The sequence below is a fragment of the Vigna unguiculata genome, chromosome 8 (genome assembly GCF_004118075.2).
Source record: "Vigna unguiculata cultivar IT97K-499-35 chromosome 8, ASM411807v1, whole genome shotgun sequence".
Lineage (NCBI taxonomy): Eukaryota > Viridiplantae > Streptophyta > Magnoliopsida > Fabales > Fabaceae > Vigna > Vigna unguiculata.
In genome coordinates, this window is record NC_040286.1 from 147,771 (window position 1) to 168,225 (window position 20,455).

Below are 20,455 nucleotides of genomic sequence, written 5' to 3' on the forward strand. Positions count from 1 at the left end.
TTTTGTTATTTAATATTTTGTAATGTTTAGGTTAAATGATTTAGTTTGTACGAAATTATATGAAAAAACTTTAGTAGCTCTTATAATTAAATAAAATAAAATAAAAACTTTTTATGATGTAAATTTTTGTGATGAGTGCATGAATTTGGTATAAATGTCCTTTTAATACAATTTTAAATTTTCGGCACTAACTTTTTACGGTTTTTTTTCCATTATAGGCAATTGACTTTAGTTTATTACGAAATTAGGCAGCTTTTTAAAAAATTATTGAAGGCAAAATGTTATGGGGTGCACGTTTTTGTATGAAGAAATCGTGTAGTCCCCATACATTTTTGTGGTCAACTGGGTCAGAGGGCGAAATTGTGTGGGAGGTGAACGTTTTTGGTGCCGTAATCGATTACCGTATGTTGTAATCGATTATTGCATGCTGTAATCATGCAGGGGGATAACGTCTTTGAAGCCGTAATCGATTACCGTAGCGTGTAATCGATTACTGAATGTGTTGCAGTTTTTTGGGTATTGTGTAATCGATTACGCACGAACTGTAATCGATTACATGCGTAATTTTTTGAAAAAAAAAACGTTAACAAACATTTCACTAGATAGGAAAGCAATGATGTATAATATAGTTGAATATGAAACTAAAAACAGTGATATTAGTGAAAAAAAAAGATTACAATCAATTAAAGTACTAAGATAATAATATCAATGTCAAAGTGCACTAAAGAAATACAAAGTTTTTGAATGAAAATAAACATGAAAATGCATCTAAGATGGAGGAAATTGGCGCCTCACATAAGTCATGTCTTCCTCAAGTTGACCAACCCGAGCATCTATACTGTCAAATCTTGAACCAACACAAGTCCGGAGATCGCGGATTTCGTGGATAATATCATTAAGCATAGCAGCAGATGCATCCTGGGTAGGCTGAGGCGGTGGAGATGGTGTGCGGTCATCATGAATAGGTGCATCCTGCATATCACGTTTATGAATCCATTCATCATTTTGGTTTTTTACAGAACCAAAGGAATGAATCACTTCAGCACCAATTGGACCTGTTCTCCAATTAATCTCCTCAAATGGTTCATCTTCTAGAGGAACATTAAACTTAATGAAAATGTCAGTAATATGATTAGCATATGGTAAAGGGGCATGGTCTCTTAATGCCTTTTTCATGCAATATCTAATCAGATGACCCCAGTTAAGCTACCTTCCGGTCAGCATTGCCCACATTAAGATAATGTCTTCTTCAGTAGCTTGGGCAAGGTTAGTTGATCGGGGCACCAGGCATCGACATAAGATGTAGTGCAGGATACGTGTTTCCACTTTCATTTGCCCTGCCAGTATTCTTCCTCCAATATTTACATTGTCACGACAAATCATCATTTTTGCATTGTGACTTGAATAATCATCTCTCAATTCCTCAACCATGTTTCCCTCAAAACAGACCCCTTGAGTGCCCAATTGAGTTATACGATAAAACATATCTATATCCATCCTAATTTTCACATGCTTAACTTCACTAAGAATAACCCCTTCCTTAGTAATTTGTAAGTTGGAATAAAATACTCTAACTAATTCCGGATAATAACGTTGACGATTAGTCAAAAAAGGTAATAATCTCAAGTTGTGGAGTATATCACAGCACTCAAAGTTTTGCTCAGCAATAAAATCATCAGGATATCTGGGTTCAAGAATATCTCTGGCAGAAAATTTTGAAGTATACCTCTCATATTGTGCTACGAAAGAGAACAGTCTCTGTGGTTGTGAAGGTCCAATTATTTCTTCAGGTTCGTTGACGGCGGGACCACGGCGGCAAGCACCGACTTGAGTCTTGCGTTTCCTTGACGATTCTGCCATTTTAGGGTGTTTCTGAAGATTTTAATCGGTGGGTTTTGTAGATAATTAAAAATGAGAAAGATTGCAACAAACGGGAGGTGATTTGGTTAAGAAATGAAGGCACAATGATGAAATCACGGAGGAGAGAAAGGGGGCGCGGGTGGGGTTTTTGGGATGCAGCGGCGGAGAGAGAAAATGTTGTTTTTATAGTGGAAGACGACGCGTAATCGATTACAGGGTTTGTGTAATCGATTACCACGTTAAAAATAACATTCCAGGGGCTCCTGATAGTGGTGTAATCGATTACAGGGTTTCGATAATCGATTACGACGGAAAAAATTAAGTTCTAGTAGCTCGTGTTAGAGTTGTAATCGATTACAGAGTTTATGTAATCGATTACCAATCTAGAAATAATTTTGCAAATTCTCCTGTTAATCGATTAAAGGTGTGTTGTAATCGATTACGAAGGTATTATTTATGTTCCAGGTTGTCATGTTACTTAAGTAATCGATTACAGGCTTTGGTAATCGATTACATTGTACAAATTTGGGCTTGTGTAATCGATTACGCTCATATCAGATGTCCAAATTTTGGTCATGGTAATCGATTACACTTTCATGGTAATCGATTACGGCACGCATTGTTGCTGAAAATTAATTGTGGTGAGGGATTACAGCATAACATTTTTTTTAGCATTTGTACTCCATTAATAAAAAAGTTTAACATATTCCATTAATTAAAGAAAAATAAAATGATAAATAAGTTGCACATAAAACGATTTACGGCAACCATCTGTATCTTCTTCTTCCCCGGTGATCCACAAACCATCCAGAATTGATATCTTGGTATTCTTCAGAAGGTGTTGGTGGTCTGATGTCTCTAGTTTGGATGAAAAGCTCGATATAGGAAGAGATGCGCGATTTTTTGACAGATTGGTCTAGACTTTGTATGTGTTTCCAACGACTGATCATTTGTGAAACATTAAAGTCACATTTGATTTCCGCGGTGTCATGAAATAGTCGCCTGTTGCGTATTGTTGAAGGGTGACGATAGTCAATTTGTTTGACAACTCTACGGTCACCACACTCGACTAATTGAGTTACGATTTGTAATAATTCATTGTAGGTGCAATCATGTCTGATGAAGAAGGTTTTCGTGGCATCGGAACGAAACTCAAGACCAAAACCAGATCGACTCTCTATGATATCAGCACCCCTTAAAAGTCCACCATAATAAAGAATAGTTGGTGAAGTTGGGAGAGAGTTTGAGGATGATGATGATGGGGTGTTTGTAGTTAAAAGAGAAAGGATTTCTTCATGTGATCTTGTGAAGGTCACATACAATTCAATCATGGTGTTGAAAGTGAAAGAAGACTTACATTCCAACATTTGAAAAACATGTTCATCTGTCTTTATTTCAAATGCGTCATAGACAATATTTCCTTCAGAAGTCGTTGTGGGTTGTCTGAAGTATAGGTTGTTAATGGTTGTGTGTGCCTGGCTTGGAATGGCTGCACAAACTCTTTGGTTCAGCATGTTGTATGTGCAGTTGTATGGAATGCGAACAATCTCCGGAGTCTGACATATGAACTTCACCCCATCCTCACAGAGTTTCATTTCACCATTTGTGTATAAGGCAGCTATGTAAGAATTGGTGAAATCCTGCGACTCTGTGATGCCAAACATTTCAGGGGAAAATTGTTCCATCTTTCGGTTTTCAATTAAGAAAGAAAAAGAGGAAGGAGATGCCAAGCAATTGATGTGTTGAAAAGTTGAAAGTTTGCATTTGATGCAGTGTGGGGATGTGGTTTTTATAAGCATAGTAGTTGCACAATTATTGAGTGAATCAAGAAAGACAAAATGATAAAGGTTGAATTCATTACGTACATATGCAATTGTCATATTGCAATAGTACACATACATAGTACAATATTCTCCCATAATGTGATAACTTTATTTCACAACAACATTATTCAACGGTGGCTGCATGTGCCGCATGGTGGCCTTCGTGTCGGTCGTCGAGGTCGTCTCTCAGGTTGTGGGGGAGGAGGGGGTGACTCACTTTCGTCATCAGTATCTTCCACTTTCACAAATTAAGAACCTCCTTCTGAAACATTAAATGGAATTTCAGGTCTGTAGTATGGTTGTGAAGATGAGGCGCCTCGGTATGCAGATGGTGGAGTTAGTGATGATGTCCCAAACATTTGTGATGGAACACCCCCATAGCTGGAAATATGTGGGCCAGATGAACCACCATAATATTGCGCTGGACCAGATCCAAAGTTTGAAGGCGCTGGAAAAAAACCATATGAAGTCGGGACCTGTTGAGATGACGATGGAGGATGCATTCTGTGATCCCAATTCCCAAAACCAGCAGTTACATTTTGTGACTGAAGGAGGCCGGAAAAGGGTGTATCCGGATGAAACTGCTGATGTGAAGGCGGATTCTGATATTGCTCCGGCATGTCATACTAAAACAAAATAACAAATTAAATTTTATTATTTAAAATCAATTATAATCGAAACTTTAATTAACATGCAGTGAATGAAAAAATGATTCTCACTTCATCATCGGATGATTGCGCAATAGCCGTGATATACCGGATGGTATGGTTTATGTACCATTGCATGTAGGGCGAGTTATCACGCAGATGGCCACTTTTGGTGAAAGGTTCACCCTGAACAATGGAATTATGGCGATTATTCCATAGCATGATAAAGCGATGGTGATATTGCCTCCAATTAATTTCCCCCTTCCTTGGAGATCAATTCGGTGAATCTCATCCAGGTTCATCGGGTCGGATGAGATGTTTTGTCGCCAACCAAACTGTCTGACTACCCGGTCAACTTGGTGAAATTCAACCGTCGCAAAACATATAAGAGGAACCAATGCCCGACTAATTGGAGAAACATTTATGATTATCATGCGACTAACATGTGGTTGTCGATATGGTGTCCATAAAAACTGCAAAAATTAGTGTTAATAATTTAAAAAAAAACGAAGGGAATTTCAAGAAACAAAATAGTAGAGCATTGGTGATAATGAACCTGCTTTGGTTGATTTGATCAAATTTTTTTCGGAAGCCCACCACAGTAGTTTGGTCATGGAACACAAAACGTGTTTGCCGACACCACCTCACACTTAAGGGGAACGCAAGTCCAGCCACAATCTCGTCCTCCGTGACTGGTTGTATTTCTGAAGAGATGCATGTAAATCTCTCCCACGCCCAACGCTGGAGCAATAACATGCATCCACCAATGTTGTCTTGATGGAATTTTGTGTTGTGATCCAGTGCACGATAGAGGCATGCCAATACTGCGGAACCCCAACTAAAATTTGAAATATGCTCCAAATCCATTAACAATGGCAGGAACATAAAATGCACGAGACTGGCTGATGTATCTGGCATCAACATGCTGCCAATCAAAATGAGGATGTGTGCTCCTGCATACTGTCCAACGATAGCCAGTGTTGCGTCATCCGGTAATCCTCGGAATCTGCTATTTAGCCATGATAGCTTTATTTGGTTCGCTGTAATCATATTTTCGGGAGGAATATCCCCCAATAAATCTTGACACAATTGTAGCAGGTTTCCAAAACTTCCACCGGTCACGGGTTCACCATCAATTGGCATCCCCAGTTGCAGTGAAACATCTTCCAGGGTAACAGTTGTTTCTCCGAGAGGCATGTGAAAGGTGTGAGTTTCAGTCCTCCACCTTTCACATAATGTTGTTACCATTAGGTGGTTAATCTCCATATTACTCACTTTTAGAACGTGACCAAAACCAGCTGCATCAATTAACATTCTGACCCTAGGGTCAATAAGATCTGTATGTTTTAGTATCCAGATAGAATGGCGTCGTGGCCGGAGGACCCTCTCGTTTCCTTCCCAAATCTGGTTGGTGATGTGTGTAACATCCCGTCAGGATATTACTAATTTATAAATAAATAAATGGAATAAATAAGACAACACATTTAATAATACCTCATTTTCCCAAAACGCGGGAAAATTTAAAGCTTTATTAATTGAGCGGATAAAATTTAGAATGTCCATTACATGATTAAAACCACAATGTTATTAAGTCACCCATCCGGGTTTACAAATGTTTCCAAAACAAAGTAATACAAGTAAAAGTTCCCCCAAATCAATCCCCTCTCCGCGACTAAGCTGCACCAGAGCCACCTGCATCACCAACATCTGCTCCTGTGTACCGCGTACACGATCATCGCCACACACACGCAGATAGGGTGAGCTTAGCAGATAAAACACATATATATACAAAGCTATAAACATATATATATATATATATATATATATATATATATATATATATATATATATATATATATATATAAATCAGTATACATACACATAACGTCACTTAAATTAACGTTCCACATTGCCCTATATTTTTATTCCCTCAATTCGATCTCCAATACGTTTATTCGTGTTCTACTTCGTCTGCTGATTACTTCAAGGTGACTTGCTGCCATACCTATCGGCCACAACCGATAGAGCACGTGCGGGAAAACATGCTACGGATCATACACCGCAACGCCAGGTAGAGTTCCCATATACGAACAAAGTCTGTATCGTCCTAAGACTACCAAACTCGTCAACCAACAACTGAGGAGGGCAATCTATCTGGACCCATCCGTACTGGCCACAACCAGCACACTCATACCGGCAACACTCGCCAACCCGAGCCACAACTCAAGGGTTTCTCGTGTTCATCCGCCATCCCGAGCCACAACTCAAGAGATGTTATTCCGAGCCACAACTCAAGGGATACGTTCCGAGCCACAACTCAAGGAACTCCAGCAACCTCACCTCTAAAGCACTACCAGAAACCTTGTAGAACACCCTACGAAGTCCAATAACTAGGACTTACAGCAGCTAAATCGCCTAGCAGGGGACACGTACCGCTAGGCGCCACAGCTTCCAGACCGCCTGGCGGGTGTCGCGTACCGCCAGGCGCACAACGCCTTTTAAATTGTTCACGCAACAGCGACCTCCTGGCAGAACTGTCTCTGCCGCCAGGCGCACCAAGCCCTAAGACTCCTCTGTGATCCCGCTACCGCCTGGCGGTTCCACATCACCGTTGGGCCCCAACACTTATAAGACATTCCTGTTTCATACTATCGCCTGGCGATTCAGTCTACACTGCTAGGCGCTACACTAGTAATGTGACACTACTAGTTTTAGGTACTCTAATTCATTTCCTAGAATTCAACCATTTAATTCTCAAACATCCAGAAATCAACATACACATTCATATATTCCAAATTACAACATCACAACACATATGCATCTTTCAAGTATAAGCACACATTCCTCTCTTTTATAATTCATATATACTTACCTCTTAAATCAATTCCAACACACTTTATTTTCCCCTTCTCATTTTCCCAACCCTTTGCATGCTTACAATTCCATTACATTTAAAGTATGATTATCATGTTCCCATACTTTTCCAAAAACCCATCATGATCATGCAACACTCGGTCATAGTGATATCATCAATAGTGGCCTTATGCCCACACTTATAACATCTTACCTTCGAGCTAACATATATAAGTTCATATATTCAACATGTCTCAGCAAGCACTACCAAAAACATAGTCATCAATCATGCATCAATATATTTATATATATACATTCACCAATCAAGGCCATACCAGCACTTGATCACACTTAATCATCCATTAGTAATCATACTATTAGGGAATTCAACAACCAATCATGAGTGACGTATATCTCCCTCTTCAGGAATCCAAAATGAATCTCCACCGTTCAAAGTGAAGAACAACATGTTGTGAAACACCTTACAAAATTTCACCTAAATCGGACGGTTAATGAAGCGGGAAATGCAGTTTCACGAAAACTGCGCAGACCAGAAAAATCGGTGGCGCCTGGCGGCATGAAACTACCGCCGGGCGGTTCCTGTTCCATGAAAAGTACGAAAAACAGCGTTTTTCGTGAATCGGACACCATGTCTCACTAGTATGGCGCTTGGCGGCCAAATGGGTGCCGCCAGGCGGTTCCTGCACCTGCGAACCTTACCCCCTTCACAACAACTCTAATTTCCATCAATTTCTGACTCTATAAGATCTGATTCTATCTCTTAGGATTACAATTCATCTCTAACACTTTCCATACCCGAATTCATTCGCATTTTTCCATTTAGATGTGTGTCATTTTCGAAATCCCAATTCATCAACCTAAAAAGGGTGTTCTTAACGGTTCTCTCAAATTAACTCTAATTGATAGTGAAATTCCCCAATTTCTTTAGTCAAGTATTCAATTAAAAGTTAATGATCCCTTTTCTTCCATTTAGAATCCAATCAGAACACTCAAAACACCAAAACCGAACCAAAAATTGGTCCGCGTCGCCTGGCGGGTGTTCGTCACCGCCAGGCAGTTCAAGCAAAAACCCAGAATCTGGGTTGGTCGTCACGCGTCGCCTGGCGGCACAACGCTCACCGCCAGGCGGTTCCTCTCTGGAACCCAAGAAACAAGTAAAAATTGGATGAGTCGCCTGGCGGCAGTTCATCGTCCGCCAGGCGGTTTCTGGAAAATTCCAGAAACACGAATTATACACAACAGGGCATTGTACATGCATCAATTTAATCATACAGTTCATGAAATTAAACAGTACGCAATTAAAGGTACAATTCCAGCTCCCCTAACCTGGAATTCCTTCGCTTAAATTGAATTGTTTGAGATACTCCAATGATCACTACGTCTCCCCCTTCTTGATGTGGTCACTCAAACCTCACAAGAACCTTACTCAAACCTCACCAATCTCTCTGATTTTCGTGCTCTAATTCAGGTTGCTATTTCAGTTTGCCAAAACCTTCCCTATGGCCACTTTTTACCCTTTTAAACTTGGCTTTTAGTAGAGTTTAATTACCCAAAACGAAATTTACCTAATGGTATTGTTAACTACCATTTAATTGACCTTTATGATCTGTTTTTCAGCTACCCAAGGCTGCCTCTCAACTATCTAGGGTTTTTCCCCAACCTTTCATATTCAATTCAAAGCCAAAATGCCAAAAATAATGTTTTTAGTTTGGTTCTCCAAGGTTTGAACCCATAACCATTCAATCACAAAGTAATTACACCACCAATTCAACTAAGTCATGTTTCATGCTTAACAAATCCAATTCAGACATCATATCATACCAGAACATAATTACATAGATTTAAATAATAAAACAATAACACAAAAGTTAGCATACATAGGACTCGAACCCAAGTCCTCTCACACAATTTAAGTACTCTCAACCACTTGAGCTAGTACTTTTCCACATCATACCAACCATAATTTAATGTCATAATTATTTCCCCTCCCGTATTTATTAATTAATTAATTAATTAATTAATTAAATTCTACGGGTCTTACAATGTGATCGTCTTGATGACGCAACACGGACAAGTTTGCTGGCAGGTTGTTGTTCTGAGTCATAGTAAACTACGTAAAAGTATATGAAAATATTAACAAAATATCATTTCAAGTTAATCACTAACAAAACAAACAAAAAACAAATTATCATAAAATTGACCGAACCTGTTAGATTGACGGAGGACAAATTAATTTTGATACGCTGCAAATCCAACTACAATGGGAAGGCAATGAAGTATTCAGTGATGTGAATGTTGCACCTGATATAGGTATTTAAACTACCTCACCACACTATTCACTCACATGCCTTACTTTTCATTTTTCTCTCTCTCACGTAGCAAAGCACCTGTCTAAAAAATAGGAGCCTATTTTCCTACACCTCCATGCACACCACCACATGGCTTCTTCTATTCACCACACAGACCTTCTTTTCAATAATAACAACACTTTCAGATAATCTCATACTATTTTTCAAATTTGCAGGTGGCAGAGACATTTCCAATCAAACCATTATTGTGAATAGTATCATGCACAACAAAAAAGGATGCATTATTTTCAATAGTAATGTGCAGAAGCGTGATTTATTGTGAGTGCAGAAGCGTGAAGTTGTAATAGTATCATGGCAGGTGCAGCAGTCCAGGAATCACGCCGAATTGGAGAATCAAAAAAGTGTAAGAAGAAAACGTCATGGGGGTACACGTTTTTCAAATGAAAGTGTAATGGGGGGCACGTTTTTTGAATAGAAAACGTGTGGGGTGCACATTTTTTGAATAGAAATCGTGTGGGGGGCACGTTTTCTGAATAGAAATCGTGTGGGGGGTACACGACTTCTCTATGAAAACGTGTGGGGGGTGCACATTTTCTAAAAATTTTTTTTCTTTTCGCACCCCTACCCACTCCTTTTGCACTCCAACCCACTCCATTTGATTCTACTGACTAAAACGCTTATATATTCTACCACACTACCATTGTTTCTCCTATCAAAACTTCTCTGCATACCAAGCTTCACATCTGAAATATCCTGATCTATTTTTCGATCTGAAATATTCGGGTCTACACTTTCATACCAACATGTTCATAATGAGTTCGTGAAATTATGGAGGATCTTCTTCGTCTAATCCAATCGATGACGAATCTGTCATTCCAGACATTGTCGAAGAGTTTACTTCCGATGATTTTTATGAAGACAATGCAGACGATCAAGAAATTGTCCTGATTCCTCCTATGGATTACAATCCCTATGGGGAAGTCGAACTACAAGAACACATGCAATTCGATTCTAAAAAGGCAACAGTGTCTGCCATCAAACATTATCACATCACTAATGGATACAATTTCAACGTGGTAGAATCAAAACCGCATCTTTATGTTGCACGATGCATCCATTACAACAATGGATGTCAATAGCGTTTGAGGGCTAGTTATAGTAAAATCCGACATCATTAGGAAATCAAGTCCATTGATGGTACACATACTTGTTTCTCTACATTAATGTCACAAGATCACTGCAATCTAGATTCGACCCAAATTGCTTCCATTATTTTTCATTTGGTCTGCACAAATCCAAGCATTCGCATCAAAAGCTTGGTCGCTGACATCAAAAGTCGTTACGGATACACAGTCACATATAGAAGAGTATGGATTGCGAAGGAGAAAGTAATTACAATGGAGTATGGTGATTGGGACCAATCTTATAATGAAGTTCCCAGATGGTTACTAGCTGCCCAACAAACCAATCCTGGGACAATTTTTCAACTTTCCGGTCCTCCAGTTAATATTGATGTTGAGGATGGAAGTTCCACATACATCATGGAACGTTGCTTCTGGGCATTTGGACCATGCATTGAAGGTTTTAAGTATTGTAAACTTGTTGTTCAAGTGGATGGAACCTTTTTAACAGGCAGATATCATGCCACCTTGCTAACTGCAATTGCTCAGGATGGAAATAGAAACATATTTCCTTTGGCATTTGCAATAGTAGAAGGTGAGACAAAGGAGGCATTGATTTGGTTTTTTCAACTACTACGAGAGCATGTAACTCCTCAGCCAAATCTCTGCCTAATTACTGATAGAGGCAAGGGAATTTTGTCAGCCCTACGAACGGAAGAAGTTGACTGGTAATCAGACAATCTTCACTCTGTCTACTGCATACGTCATCTGGGTTCCAACTTCAACAACTGCTTCAAAAATGCCGATCTCAAGAAACAATTCATTAACTTGGGTACGACGTTTTCCTAACTTTAAATTCCAGATGCACAAAATATTTCCTATACATAATATTTTTTCATTTTATTTTATATTTCTTTTTCACAACTTATGAAGTCAAACAACCTACCGTGCAAGCAAAACTTTCAGTTATAAGGTCCCAATTCCCACAAGCAGTAGCTTGGATTGATAAAATTCTCTTACATAAGTGGTCTCAGGCTTATGATGGGGGGCGCAGGTACACGAACATGACAACAAACTTGGCGGAGTGCATGAACTCTGTGCTTAAGGGGGCTCGCTCATTACTTATCTGTGCACTATTGAAAATTACATTTCAAAACATAAATGCTTGGTTTGTTGAACGCGGCTTAAAGGCAGACTCTATGTTAAGAGCTGGCCATCAATATCCAGAAGATGTCACAACCTTGCTCCAACAAAATCATCAGAAATTTGCATATTGTCATGTTCAACGCTACGATCGAGATAATTCAGAATTCGAAGTGCAAGAGATATCGAGCCCCCATCACTATCGGCCAAAACCGATCTCATTCACTGTCAGATTAAACGATTGGTGGTGTGATTGTGGTCACTTCCAAGCAAGTCGATTACCCTGTCATCACATCATAGCTGTTTGTTCTTTTGGTCATATGCCACTTTCAAATTTTATCGATCCAGTTTACACCCTTGATAACATAAATAAGGCTTATCAAGTCCAATTCCACCCCCTGCGAAATGAGGACTATTGGTCAACATATACAGGTCCTAATTTCACTTCAGACCCCCAAACTAGGCGTAAGGCTTCGGGACGACCTACAACGACTAGGATCCATAACGAAATGGATCAACCCGTTACGGATAAGCCAAAAAAATGCTCTTATTGTCGCACTGAGGGTCATCATAGGGGACAATGTCCATTTCACCAATAATTTGTACATTTTTTATTTCAATTAATTTAATTTTCAATGTTTTCTTCTTCTTTCTACAATGTCAAAACTAAGACAATTTTATATGAACATTAATATTTCTTATGCCTTCATCAACTACAAGTTGAAATACTTTATTCTTTTATGGACAAAAAAACTTTATAAAATCAGAACAAATTATTATGCTCGCCTCTGTATCCAATTATAATTTAATCACCTTTTTTTTTAAATTTGAACTGTAATCGATTACAATGTTATTGTAATCGATTACAATTCACTCGAACAAAATGCATTAACCATGTAATCGATTACACTTCGTCTGTAATCGATTACATTACCCCCAGAAAACAGCAACACATGCAGTAATCGATTACAACATACGGTAATCGATTACTGGATGAAAAACGTATCCCCCCGCACGATTTCATCTAAAAACGTGCAGCCCCCCAACGATTTCCTTTGAAGATCGTTCACCCCCCACACGATTTCCTTTGAAGATCGTCCACCCCCTACACGATTTCGCTCGTTGACAAATTCTGACCGAACAACGTATGGGGGCTACACGATTTCTTCATACGAAAACGTGCACCCCAAAACGTTTTGCCTACTTCTGTAATTTTTTAAAAAACTGCCTACTTCCGTAATAACCCAAACTCATTTGCCTAGAAGGGAAAAAAAACCCATGAATTTGGTATAAATGTCCTTTTAATACAATTTTAAATCTTCGGCACTAACTTTGAAAACCTATTTTTTAATTTATAATCCTAATTTAAAAGTCTACTAACAAATGTATATAATTTGGCACAAGATTATATGAAAAAACATAAGCAGTAGATATTTAAATTGAAAAAAAAAATAACAAATAAGTAAATCCTGTAAATTTTTGTAGATTCATTGTCTCTAATAATTTCTTTTTACAAACATTTATTTCATGCTCACTTTCATTCTTCCCCTGTTAGATTTCTTTTGGTTCGTATACCCTTCCTCTTTAGAAGATTTGTTTACAAACTTATTTATGAGTTTTGCTTTCACTATTTTGATGCCTTTTCTCGATGTTTATTTCCTATAGCCTTTTAGGAAAAAAAATGTCTTCCAACGCAACATTAACCTCCAAAACATATTTTCTCATCTTTTCTAATCATATTGTTAACATTGAGAAGATGGATAAGGCTAATTATTCGACTATTGAATCACTTATTGTTTCTATAAATGGTGTGCAAAATACCAATCAACTAGGAACATTACTTCAATGGGATAATTCATGTAATAATCTCTTTCAATCACCTTCTTTTAGTCCTTAAAGTCATTGACTTTGGTGCAATTAATCACATAGTTGTTGGACTTTTTTCCACGGATTCCTTTTTTTATTTATTTCCACAGGTAGCATATTGATATATAAATGACTTAACTCTTATATATATATAACATGGTATTCAAAATCATACAAATTTTGAAATCATCTGGTTGTAAGTGGGAGAACTATGGACATGAGCAGGAAAGAAGAAAGCAAAAGAGTTGATGAAGGAGAGGTTATACCCCTGCTCACTCCATACAAGATGGGGAATTTTAATCTATCCCACAGGTACCCTTTCTCTTTCTTTTCTCTATCGACGTGTGTACATATGCTTGCTAATCATGATTTTTTATCATCCTGTTTAGGATAGTGTTGGCACCATTAACACGATCGAGGTCTTACAACTTCGTCGCTCAGCCGCATGCTGCTGTATATTATTCTCAGAGAGCAACTAAGGGTGGCTTCTTGATTGGGGAGGCCTCCGGGGTGTCTCCTACAGCACAGGGGTACATACTCTTCACTATTTTTTTTTCCCATGTTTCATATCGTCGTATATGGACCACACGTACTCTATCTAGTAATGTACGGTACGTAGTTGTTCTTCTAACCCATGCATATATGCGTGGCTGGATTGGATTTGACCAAACCAAAGGTACCCTAACACACCTGGAATTTGGACAAGAGAACAAGTGGAAGCTTGGAAACCCATTGTGAGCGCTGTTCATGAAAAGGGAGCTATTTTCTTTTGTCAACTTTGGCACGCCGGAAGAGTCTCTAACTCTGGTATATACTAAAAGTTAAGTTTATGATTTGATAATGAAAACAACTGACGCTGATTATGAATTTATTTGTATACAACTGTAGAATACCAACCAGATGGCGAAGCCCCGATATCAAGTACAGAGAAGCGACTTCGTAAGGATATTACAAATGATAAAGCAACAGCTGATAGATACGCAACTCCTCGCCGGGTGAGAACCGATGAAGTCCCCAAACTTGTCAATGACTTCGTCGTTGCTGCTAAAAATGCCATTGAAGCGGGCAAGTATACGTTTGATAGTGATATTCGACTCTCAACATCGTCATTTTATAAAAAATAACCATCTTGTGTTTTGTATTTTGATGTTGTTGACATACGTACAGGTTTTGATGGAGTGGAGATACACGGGGCGAACGGGTACTTACTGGACCAGTTTCTAAAGGACAAGGTGAACGACAGAGATGACGAATACGGAGGAAGCTTAGAAAATCGTTGCCGCTTCCCACTGCAAGTGGTGAAGGCAGTGGCTGATGAGATCGGAGCTGATAAGGTTGGGATTAGGCTGTCGCCATTCGCTGATTATAACGATTGTGGAGACTCTAACCCTCAGGCATTGGGGCAATACATGGCTGAGTCATTGAATGAAGTGGGGATTCTGTATCTTCACTTGATTGAGCCCAGGATGGTAACACAATTCGAAAAGTTTGACACCAAATGGTCCCTAACACCAATGAGGAAGGCCTTCAAGGGGACTTTTATTGTGGCTGGTGGTTACGATAGGAGTGAGGGAAACCAGGCTATATCTAGCGCCGCCGCCGATTTGGTCGCTTATGGACGCCTCTTTTTGGCCAATCCAGATCTCCCCGCAAGATTTGAAGTGGATGCTGAGTTAAACGAACCCGACGCCACCACCTTTTACACGCCTCACCCTGTTCTTGGATATACGGATTATCCTTTTCTTCACCCTGTAGTCATCCATTCACTTACAATGTTTGTATCATAATTGTTCTACTGCTTTTCTCTGTGTCATTTTGTCATTTTCTAAGTTTACGTCTTCATATAAAGGGCTTGGATGTTCCTTCACGAATTCAGTACTGAAGTATGTTACATCCGCAAAAGACAGCAGCTTATTTTATGTCTCTTTTCTCTTCACTCTCTCTATCCTGTTTCTCTGAAACCATGACAGTTTATCAAGTAAATGCTTCCTCCAACTTGTATTTTTCCCTTTTGGATCACCATTTTAATCTTATTTATTTTTCATCCTCTGCTCTTAATCCACACCCTTCTGCTCCTCCTTACTCCAAAGTTGAATATTTTTTTTTCATTTTTTTATAGTTTTTGTACTATATCTATAGAGAAATTTTTTTATTCAGGCGTTATGTTTGCTAATTTTTTTAGTTTTTAGAATGGATGAGTAACAACGAATTGAATAAAAAGTTAAAATGTGTTAAAAGTATTTTTGCCTTATTTTATTTTAAAAACCAAGAAGGAGGTATTATATTTTATACAGTTCTAAAGACTATAGGTTAACAAACATGTTCTTATGGCAAAAATCTGAGTGGTCTTATCTAAATAAAAAATGAATCATTTAAACACTAAGGTGACAAAATAGTTTTTTTTTAAATCTAAGAACTCTAAGAGTTAACCTTTAACTTATAAGTAAAGTAATTACAAAAATAATAACCAATTGACTCAAATATTTCTCTTATACACAAAATATTAATAAAATATTAACAAGTTGCAAGACAAATTTAGGTCTAATTCCTATATCCACAAATTTTAGGTAAGACCGTCTTATAAGAATCAAGTTGGCCCGAACAACTAATACAATACACATGTCTTCTAGATATATTGTTTTTAAAATCAGATAATACTTTTTAATAACGAAAAACAAACGTTATGTAATAAGTCCTTCAAAGCTACTTTGTTTAGTAATATATTAATTGATATCTAAATTACATACCTATATTAATTAATAATTATATATGTCAACCTTTTGATACAATAATAATCAAGGTATAAAAATTTTATAGGATATTTCATTATATTTTGAAAATTACTTCGTTCGTTCAAATAAAAGTATTGATAAAACATTACATTATATGAAAAATTTAATCGGCTTGAAGAAAACTCCATATTTATTATTATATATAGAAAGAGAAATATATATATATATATATATATATATATATAGAAAGAGAAAGAAAGAGGCGGTGTGATTGGGCTAAAGAAAGGAGGAAATGGTTATATAGGCGTTAATTTGGATATAGTTAGCGTGTTGCAGTTGGCATGCGCTAAAATTAGTGTTCGAAAATTGGCGTGAAGGGGCAGACATAGATAGAGAGTTTTGTATATTATGATTAAAGAATGAAAGAGAATGGTTTGTGTTAGGTTAGATTATACAGAGATATAGAGAGAGAGAAAGAGAGATTGATGTGATTTAAGGGAGAGAGGGATGAGCTGCTTTTGTTCTGGAACTCGTCGGAAGGATGTGGGCCTTGAGAGCAGTTTACGGTCAAACTCAAAGACGAAGTCGAAGAGATCGTCTGCAACGAGTTACAGTTTTCGCGAGCTTGCAGCGGCGTCGAGGGGTTTTAACAAAGAGAACTTGATCGGGGAAGGGGGTTTCGGAAAGGTGTACAAGGGTCGTCTCTCTACAGGGCAGCTTGTGGCCATAAAACAATTACGTCTAGATGGTGAAACTCATCAGGGTAATCGGGAATTTGTGACGGAGGTTCTTATGCTCAGCCTCCTCCACCATTCCAATCTTGTCAAATTGCATGGCTACTGCACCCATGGGGATCAGAGGCTTTTGGTTTACGAATACATGCCCATGGGAAGCCTCGAGCAACATATCTCGGAGAAGAAAGCACTGAGCTGGAGAACTCGACTCATGATTGGCTTGGGCGCTGCGCGGGGCCTCCAGTATCTACACTGTGTAGCGAATCCTCCGGTTATCTATCGGGACCTGAAATCTGCCAACATCTTGCTAGACAGCAATTTGCACCCAAAACTCTCTGACTTTGGGCTTGCGAAGCTAGGACCCGTTGGAGACAATACCCATGTTTCCACCAGAGTGATGGGAACATACGGGTACTGCGCCCCCGAGTATGCCATGAGTGGCAAATTAACTCTTAAATCTGATATCTACTGCTTTGGCGTCGTCTTGCTCGAGTTGATCACCGGACGCAAGGCCATGGATGTCACTAGGAAACAACGGGAGCAAAGCCTGGTTGCATGGGTAAATAATAAATAACATTAACATTAATTCATTCTCGTACATATATATATATATATATATATATATATATATATATATATATATATATATATATATATATGTTTATGTTTCTTCATCCATTATTCTTAAATTTCTTGATCCAGGCTCGCCCATATTTGAGCGACCGGAGAAAGGTTAATCAGATTGTTGACCCTCTTCTGGAAGGAAACTACCCCTTACGTTGTTTGCAGAATGCAGTTGCTATAACTGCAATGTGCCTCCAGGAGCAACCCAATCTCCGTCCCTCCATAAGTGACATTGTTGTTGCGTTGGAGTACCTGGCCTCCGAAAGTGTCTCTGAAGTCACCAGGCACCGTTCACGCAGCCCACCACGCCAATCACTCTCGATATCCGATACCCAAACAGACCCACACTAGAATTCACCATCTTTTCATCCCTGTAATATATTCATCATCTTCTTCTTTTTTTATTTTTTTCTATATATTTTTATTACCTTTCTTATTTTATATTAATTACTCCCTCTCAATCTTTTTTTCTTGCTTCCAATACTTTGCTTTTACTTTCTAACACTTCACTCTAAATTCACAAAATGAAGTAACTATATATATATATATATATATATATATATTATAGGAATTAAAAGTATAAATAAAAGGTATCATATAGGGACTCAAATAAAAAATGAATTTTACCAAAATCATTTCAGAATTTATGAAAAAATATATGTTCCAAAATTAAAAGAACTATTTTTTGTCCATATGATTTTAAACTAAATAATTTCCAAGCACAGAAGACCAATAACATGGTCAATTTGTTTTCTTTCTACTCTTATTTTATATTTCTTCAATTATATTTTATGTAGTTGTTGATATCAAAGTTTTATACCGATCAATTTACAATTTGTAAATGTCAAGTTTAATACAACATATATCTAATCAATTGCTTGTTTCTTCAACCATTTTTTATATAATGGAATAAATTATTCTTTCTTTGATATGTAGGGGAATATAATGGAATAAATTGTAAAAAGTTTATTGTTATTCAATAAAAATTATTATGTATAAGTTTACTGATTTTTTTACTAAAGTTATCATATAAATTGGTATATCATGTTTTTTGGGTTGATAGTTTATGTTTTTACTATATCTAGAGTGTTTTTTTCTTAACTTGTTTCTTATTATAATTTTTTTCTTCATTTTTAATTGATGGTGATGTTTTTATTTCATATAGAGAGAGATATATAAAGATACTTAAATTTTGTTTCAATATACAGCTTGTATTTTAACTTAATTTGATCTTTTTCTTTTGATAATGACATTAATATATATACCATTCAACTTCACGTCATGAACTCTTAAGAATATTTTTTAGAATGATTCACAAGCAAAAAATAATAAGGAACTGGTTTTAACTTTATAAAAGAAGTAAAGTCAAGAGTTGAAAACATTTTTGTATTAACAAGAATTTCAATTAAAGATTTTACAAAGTCAACAATTATATAATTGATAGTTGAAAATGCATATAATTATGATTGGAAAGTATGAAAATAATGTAGATTATTGATGATTTTGATTGCATGTAACAGAGAAGGACATTTAATCCTTAAACAAGAGTGAAAAGTTGCCTCCCCGACATGAAGATGGACAAATTGGCTTTCCTTTGGATCCTCAAATCACATTGATTCAGATATTGTTTCTTCTAACAACTCTTTGGGTTTAACCTCATACACTATTTCTAAGGAACAATTATTCTAAGCTTGGTCAGGTTCCATTCATGATATTGCCAGCATTAGTAAGCGGAAGAAACACACTGCAGCTGATAGCATTGGATTTATCAAAACCCGGGAACCCTCCAGGATAAACTTAAAGAACAATATGTTGTTTTAAGTTTATTACTATATTAAATAGTTTATTAAGTAACGTGTTATTTTTCATTAAAATTTTATTTAAACTAGAAGAAGTTTCATTCCTATACACTTCTAAATCCCTTTTCTGAAACATTTGATAAAAGAACGTCAGGGAGTGAAAATAGAGAAGAAAATTAAACGAACGACAATAAAAATGAAATTGTTTGAATAAAGGGAAAGAGAGTGGAAATAAGTGAAAAGATTGTAGATGATTCTATTAATGTATCATTACATTTTTTTATATATTAATATATTTAAAAAGTAAATTGTAAAATATTTTTTAAATCATTTAAAATAAAAAATAAATTTTAAAAATAATATTAAAATAAATTTTAATATTTTTATTTTAATATAACTCAATATTTTAATATTTTCATTTTATTATAATATAATATAAAATATATTTATTTAATCATTTACATACCTTTATCATATATATACTTATAATATTATAAGAATAATAAGTTACGTTTTGATTTTTAATCGATTATTTACAAGTTTCTTCTAAGATCTCTCATTATACAGGAAGAAGTGAAAAATAAAAAATTGAATTCATTTTTTTGTGTTTGTTAAACTTTTTTCCTTTTAAAATTGATACAGCATTTCATTTCACCCCTCTCTATTCATGCGGTACATATATCTCCATTCGAGTAATTAAATTAAGAGTCCCTAAATTGGAATTTGTTCCTCTCTATTCATGCGGTACATATATCTCTAATTTTTGTTAATTTTTTTTTAGGTTTCGAACGCATTTCTCAGTAAATATTGAGCCGATAATGTGTCAAACGACGTTAACAACTCCAATATTAACATGAAACACATTCAACATGTTGAAAAAAGTCAACAAAATTGGGTTAAAAGGACTACAGTCATTCATTTTT

The 20,455-nt window shown here is 36.8% G+C and overlaps 3 protein-coding genes across 3 annotated transcripts; all 3 read left to right on the forward strand.

Annotated features, from left to right (window-relative positions):
* Positions 1-10,910: 10,910 nt before the first annotated feature.
* LOC114194198 lies at positions 10,911-12,376 on the forward strand. The gene is made up of 2 exons (XM_028084306.1): positions 10,911-11,229; positions 11,568-12,376. Exons 1-2 carry the CDS (start codon positions 10,911-10,913, stop codon positions 12,374-12,376), a joined length of 1,128 nt encoding a protein of 375 aa, XP_027940107.1.
* A 1,441-nt stretch (positions 12,377-13,817) lies between these two features.
* On the forward strand, positions 13,818-15,648 carry LOC114194048 (putative 12-oxophytodienoate reductase 11). The gene is made up of 5 exons (XM_028084084.1): positions 13,818-13,955; positions 14,033-14,173; positions 14,320-14,450; positions 14,532-14,708; positions 14,811-15,648. Exons 1-5 carry the CDS (start codon positions 13,855-13,857, stop codon positions 15,428-15,430), a joined length of 1,170 nt encoding a protein of 389 aa, XP_027939885.1. The 5' UTR covers positions 13,818-13,854; the 3' UTR covers positions 15,431-15,648.
* Positions 15,649-16,735: 1,087 nt separating this feature from the next.
* Positions 16,736-19,344, forward strand: LOC114195385 (probable serine/threonine-protein kinase PBL21). The gene is made up of 3 exons (XM_028085837.1): positions 16,736-17,668; positions 17,812-18,106; positions 19,254-19,344. Exons 1-2 carry the CDS (start codon positions 16,883-16,885, stop codon positions 18,082-18,084), a joined length of 1,059 nt encoding a protein of 352 aa, XP_027941638.1. The 5' UTR covers positions 16,736-16,882; the 3' UTR covers positions 18,085-18,106; positions 19,254-19,344.
* Positions 19,345-20,455: the final 1,111 nt, after the last annotated feature.